This window comes from Danio aesculapii, chromosome 17 (genome assembly GCF_903798145.1).
Source record: "Danio aesculapii chromosome 17, fDanAes4.1, whole genome shotgun sequence".
Taxonomy (NCBI): domain Eukaryota; kingdom Metazoa; phylum Chordata; class Actinopteri; order Cypriniformes; family Danionidae; genus Danio; species Danio aesculapii.
Window position 1 is genome coordinate 34,916,517 of NC_079451.1, and position 6,874 is coordinate 34,923,390.

At 35.7% G+C, this 6,874-nt stretch overlaps 1 protein-coding gene across 1 annotated transcript in view; it reads right to left on the reverse strand.

The window, feature by feature from the left end:
• Window positions 1-419: 419 nt before the first annotated feature.
• ism2a (isthmin 2a) overlaps window positions 420-6,874 on the reverse strand; it is a 39,179-nt gene continuing 32,724 nt past the window's right edge. The window contains exon 6 of the mRNA XM_056476801.1: window positions 420-4,052. Coding sequence (XP_056332776.1) covers window positions 3,535-4,052 — 518 coding nt within the window. The 3' untranslated portion in view covers window positions 420-3,534. The remainder of the gene's footprint in view (window positions 4,053-6,874) is intronic.

Consider the following 6,874-nt stretch of genomic DNA (forward strand, 5'->3'; position numbering starts at 1 on the left):
ATCTTTTCTTGCACAGTTTACGTTTTTTTTACAACCTGTCTGTATTTTTCACGCACACGCAAATGCCTTCATTATCTTTTTCACAAGATAATCTTTCTCAGTTTAAACGTTTATTCAGAGTCTGATCTAAACTCTTCTGGAATGTTGATCTTGAGATGAACCAAGTATGAACTGTGATTTGTTTGTGAGCTTCTGGATGATTTATGATTTACATTTTTGTGTTTGAGTAAAACGTAAATTGTTTTATTCTGTAAACTGCTGATGGCATTTCTTTAAAATTTGAAATAAACATTTATTTAGAGTATTTTTTGTGAAAAAAAACTAACAAAAAAGATATCATGTTTTCAGACATTTATCTAAACTCAACACAATACCAAATTTTTAGCTTAGGAAAAGTTTAGAAATCAATATTTGGAGAAATAAACCTAATTTGTAATCACAACAAATGAAAAGGTAGATATCTTAAGTCATTTTCTGGAAAAAGAAAAGCTATAAATGACAATATTTTTATTTGAAATTTGGAAGAAACATTATAAAATATGCAACATAGGCTCATTCTGAAAGCATCCCCCAACATACATTTTTGGAGATCATGAATTACGTAGCCAGAAGTACGTATGGCTGCATTTCGTCTTTAAAACTAATGCTAGGGTGCGGTATGACACAATTCCTTTTTGCGTTTAGCAACTGACCACTTACCTCCGTATGGGCGGCTTTCCAGCTGTTACCAGTAAGTCTAGTTAGCTCGCCATGTACGTTGGTCAATCAGTGCTTTTTTAAAACACTATTGGTTGGGTTTAGGGAAGGAGGAGGGTGGGTCAGTTGATCGGTCAATCAATCAGTAAGTCAGTCGACAGTGACCCCAGGTGGATTTACGTGAGAACAGCAGGCACGAATGGCACTTGCTAGAGAAATTTGAGATCTGAAAAAAGCATACACAGCGGCCTCTAGAGGATTCGCAAAAGAAAAAACCTGCAACAAAACGTAGCTCTTGGGACATATTTGGCGCTCTCCAGAAATGTAAATAGTTATACATTTTCAAAATGAGCCTGGGTTGCAAATTTTTATAGAATAAAATAAATATTAACATTTTACTCAAACTCATTTTGGATCTAGAGTGAATTTAGAGAATTTTCAAGTGGTCTCCAATTATTTTTTTGCTTTTCCATAGCTGAATATTGCTATATTCAATCCTTAGCTAAAACAACCTAGGATTTGAAGCATGAATCCTTTGTTTCAGTTTCAACAACAATCAATGAGCATTTTCATTCATTTATGTAGTGAAAAAAAGTCTAAAAGCAGTTTTGATACTGAGCTGAAAGGTGGATGTGATTTTGCAAAGTACGTTGCGATCCTGGATTAACATCTTTGTTGATCCTGGAAAGTAATTCTTGTCTAAAAATGTAATCCATACCTATTCCCTAACCTTTAAACCCAACCATAACTGTAAATTAATCCCAAAATCATAGGGGAATAATAGTTGCATAACAATCATATAGAAGTACATAACACTAACCAGCACAAAACCTAGCATGAACGGTAATCGTATCCCTTAATTTTGATTGGCTGATTGTCATGTTGCTCCAGGATCAACATAGATTTCAATCTAGTAACATGTCCCACTTGGTGAAATCACACTAACTAAAATCACCCAGTTATTAAAGGTGGATGTTTATAGTTACATAGAACAGTCGTCTGTCAGCGGGAATTTGGGAATCAAATCTCCAGAATTTCATGTCAACAACTCGCAAAGACATTTTGATAACACTTGTGCTGAAAGGGGCGGCTTAGGCTCTTCAAACTACATCCCATGTAAACCTCCAGGCTTTGATTGGGACTCAAGGATGAACGGAGCCACTGAAAGAGCCATTGTATTTAAAGAGACTGTTTGTGTCAAGTGTCACCTCGATCTCACCTTTGGAGGAAGACTTCAATCCATCAACGGAGCTCCGACAGCACCCCTGTACTGCTGTCTCATATTGCATGCAATACAAAGCTGGGTTGTGTTGAAAGGCGAAAAAGAAAACAGAATGGGATCCAATTATATCTGAGATTTCTAAAAAAACAAGATTCTCGTTGCTGAGGGATGTCATGTTTAAAAAAAAAAACTCAGATTTCCCCTTAAAAACTTAGGTCAAAGGTCAAACGTTATTCCATAAATATCTTATCCACGGTTTATACATATTTTTGAGTAACAATCCCCAAGAAGAGCTGTTCTCAGAAATGTGTTGAATTGCTTTGCGAGTGGTGCGGCTTGTGTTTGATTTGTTTGGACTGACCTCACATGGATTGGAGCGAGGCCAGGTTGGAGCTTCAGGTTCAAAGACAACAAAAATCAGCATTCTGTCGCATTTTTGAGCATCTCGCAATTCTAGCAGCTTTGCTGGAATTCCTTTAATGGCATATTGGAGGACACTGAAGGAAAACAAGCACCGATCCAATGAAAATAGTGTGATCTCGTTCCAGAGAATGCCATTGAAGAACTGTCGCTGAACTCGGTGCAGAGCACGTACCTAACGTCACAGAAGACAGAGAAGAAATTAGCATCGTGATCTTCCAATCTGGGCTTCGGGCCAACGTGTTCAATCAGTTGAGCAGTACGAAACAGCTTGTGACAGTATCTTAACTACAGTTTCCAGACGAATCTCCCCAAAAGTTCCATTTAATATCAATTAAATTTGAGAGAACATCTGTGAAACAGTCACCCGATCAGAAAGCACTGTATGAGGCTTCATTTGCCTTTAAGATGTCCACTATGGTAGGTTTTCTTGAATTCAATACTCTCCGGTCTCTTCTAGCAAGTTCATGTAGACGCCTTCCTGCGGTTAAAATAAAACTCAATGGCCTTTGATCAAATGTCATTGTAAAGACTTGCTTTCTTAACTCTTCATTTGATTTAAAAAGCTGCTATTGTGTTGTTTAAATTTACTTGCTCTATTTAAATTAGCATCATGATCGGCCAATCTGCAATTTAGGCCAACATATTCAATCAGTTGAGCTGTACGTAACAGCTTAACTGTTTCTCCTAACTACAATTTCCAGACGAATCTCCAGGCAAAGTTCCATTTAAAATTTATTAAATTCGAGAACCCAATCAGAAAGTATTGTACAAGGCTTCAATTGCTTTCAAGACGTCCACTCTGGTAGGTTTTTGATGTAATATTCAGTACTCATTGGATACTTCTAGCTCGTACATATTGACGTATTCCTGCTGGTAAAATAAAACTCAGTGACAATTGATCAAATGTCATTTTGTAATGACTGAAAATCAGGGTTATTCCATCAAATCTTGCTTTCTTGATTTTTTTTACATTTGATTGATTTTATTATTTGGGCTTCGGTCCAACATGTTCAATCAGTTGAGCTGTACGAAACAGCTTGTGACAGTATCTTAACTACAGTTTCCAGACGAATCTCTCCAAAGTTCCATTTAGTATCAATTAAATTCGAGAGAACATCTGTGAAACAGTCACCCGATCAGAAATCAGGCTTCCATTGCCTTCAAGACATCCACTCTGGTAAGTTTTCTTGAATTCAATACTCTCTGGCCTCTTCTAGCTCACTGATATAGACGTCTTCCTGTGGATTCTCAACACACTGTAAACCGTTATTGGGAGGCCGAACCGAATGAAAGCGGCTCCAGTCTCCTTTACAAAGGATCCATGGGAGCACATCCACTTTGTAATGAAGCTCCGGGGAGAACTCTGTACTGATGAGGTTTGGGGCTCCGGCGCCTTTTCCTCGAGTGATAAGCTTCATGTGATCATCGTAGCAGCAGTGTTGAGCCGCCAGAGTGGTGCTGTCGAAGGAGAGCATGGAGCGAATGCAGAACCTGGCGGAGGGCTTGTAGATGTCCAGTCTCTCTTTGGGGCCGCTGGCGTCTCGCCATCGATAGGTCTTCTGCAGCTTCCTGTCGAAAACGTTGACAGCACTGTAGACCACCTCGGATGGGTAGACGCAGGGGCAGTTGGGTAACTCGGTCAGGACTTTGTGTAGGTATTTCTGGAGGAAGTCGTTCTTGCAGTTCAGCCACTTCTCACAGCTGTCGACATCTATGGGGGGGATTTAGATCAGTTTAGTGAAAGGCAGCAAAAATTATTTTTTGTGTGACTAATAATAGCTGAGAAATCCTAAAACTAAACATAAAATACATGATCACACTTTAAAATAAAGGTTTATCAATTAATGTTAGTTCATATATCTAATAACACGAACTAATAAGGAACAATACTTGTACCGCATTTATTAACAAAATGTCATGTCTCACAGGACAACAGTGCTACATAAATTAATCATGAATACGAACACAACACTGGACATAAGAGCTATTTAAAATAACATGCATAACTAACATATACAACATGATACTTAACTATACACATAAGACAGGCTATATAAGTACTTTTACATGAGACTAAACAATGTTGTGCAGGATACTGTGCAAAAGAGGTATTAAAGGTGAATATTGTGCAAAAGCAGTGCAACATTATTGTGGTAAATTTATAGTAAACAATGTTTTCAGTATTGATTCTCGTAAGATGGAGTTTAGATAAAGTGTCAGGTACATACAAGAGAAGAGTGTTTCTACAGGTGGTTTGTCGAGCCCACTCACCTGAATGAAGCACAATTTGAAACGCACAGTGTTTCCAAGAGACATTGGGTGATTAGGAAAGTGTCTATAGTGCAAATGTGCAATCTGGTGCAAGAGTCAGAGAGATGATAAGAGACCCTTTTGGATAAAAGCGTCTGCTAAATGACAATGTAAAATGTAAATGTAAATGTAGATGAGAGGTGTCATTTCTACAGATGATTTGTTAAGCCCACTCACTTATATGGGACATGTATGAGTACGTTGTTAATGTGTTTTATTTTATAATGATTTTATTACAACTCTTCCTAATTTTTAATTCAAATAAAAATCAATGGAAATAGATTAAAGTAGTAGATGTTTTCACTAGCTACATTTCCATCCACCTATTTTATGCACATTTTGGATATGCGCATAAAAAAAAAACAGTTGATGGAAACACCAAGATGCGTTTCAGTATTAGTGTTATTATATTTATTAATGGCCTCCAGAATCAAGAGCATCTGTGCTCCGCATCTCATACCTTCAAACATCACCATGCGTTTACTGCGTTTCAGGATTTTCTTGTGAGGCGCATGTCATTTATTAAATAAAGAAAAGATTCATGCATCTTCTCCTACTGCAGCAAATTCAGTTTTTACTGTTGATATTTGGCACCAGAAAATCAGGAAGTGACTATTTTGTTCGCTTTGACTCGTTGGATGGACATGCTGCTTTATTTGCACATCTTTTATGCGATAATCCAGTTTTGCACAAAGTTAATTCGCATTTTTGGATGGAAACATAGCTAGTGTCATTTTGCTTGCTATCTTGACTTCAGTTAATTTAAAAAGCTGCTATTGTTATCAGTCCTCTATTTATTTTAAATTTAGACGAAATATCATTAGTTGTTTGCAGAAAAAAGTTTTATTTAAAACATAATTAGAAATTCAGAAAAACTGGCCTCTCATATACATCTTTATGTTGTTGTTTTTATTTATAAATATAAATAGTTATTACATATAAAACTATACAAATAACGAGAAAAAATGTTTTAGTTTTCCAGTAAGAATATCTCATCTTTATTGATAGATGATTATGTCATGAAAAAGTGTCATAAAATTGGCCATATTGAGATCTGTGGTTTAACACGCAATGGGGGGTTGTCTCTTTTTCCTGCCAAAACATAAAAAATATGTGAAGGCAGCAGCGGTCAGGCTAAAGCACGGTTGTTATTAACATTTATGTTCCATTGTGAGGAGATATTAAAAAAAAACACTTTATCCTGTTATGTTTTTAAATTACTTTCATTATTATTATTATTATGGTTAAACGAAAAGAGCTATTACAATTAAAGTTTAATGCCAAAAGCGAAAGACCGAAAAAATAAATAAATAAAATAAAAACTCCAAAGCAAATAGTGGTGGTTTTGGAAAAGGACTCTGTACTTTGTGGTCTCAAGAAGACTCTCTGTGGAGCATTTGTGAAAAATCTGAATGTCAGATCTTTTACAGTCTAACCAGACTCCCACAGAGTTCCTCATAGTCTCAGAGGAGCAGTTTCTACAACCATGCTGATTAAAAGCCTTTTAAACAAGACATTAAGATGAATGAAAGCTAAGGCAAATCAATAAACATTTTAACTAATAAAAAAGTGCATTAGAAGCTTGAAAGGCAATTAACTAAGCCTCCATTAAGAGATCCAGTAGTGCCTATATGACAATGGCAAAACATCAACAAAACATTTCAATAATGGATTTTTGTACATGTACCTTGTAAATATTTATGGATTTTTTTCTCCCCCCAGCAACTAGTGGTACAATAACAATACAGCCTACATACAAAACAGCCACCTAATCCACCCCCATTCTTATACACTGTAAAACCCGATAATTTAAGGCAACTCAAACCATTTGAGGACACCGATTGCTACAAATCATGTGAGTTAAAAATCTAATCTATATGAGTACTGTGAACTTACTCCATTTAAGATGAAGTAATGATGTATTTCATTAACTCATTACCTTCAAAACTAAGTTCAAAACTCTTAACTTTCAGTAAATTTTAAGTTGTCTACACTCATTTCATTTTATAAAGTTGACTGTTGGATTTTACAGTGTAAATGTGTTTATACATATACACATACACATTGAAATGACATAACTGGAAAAAAATAAAATAAGTAAAATAAAAATAATAAAGAAATAAAAATAATGAATTGAAACATTGAAAAAAAATTACATAATGATAAAATAACAAAAACATATCATACAATTAAATGTAAAACAAATATGCTATTCATTTGTTG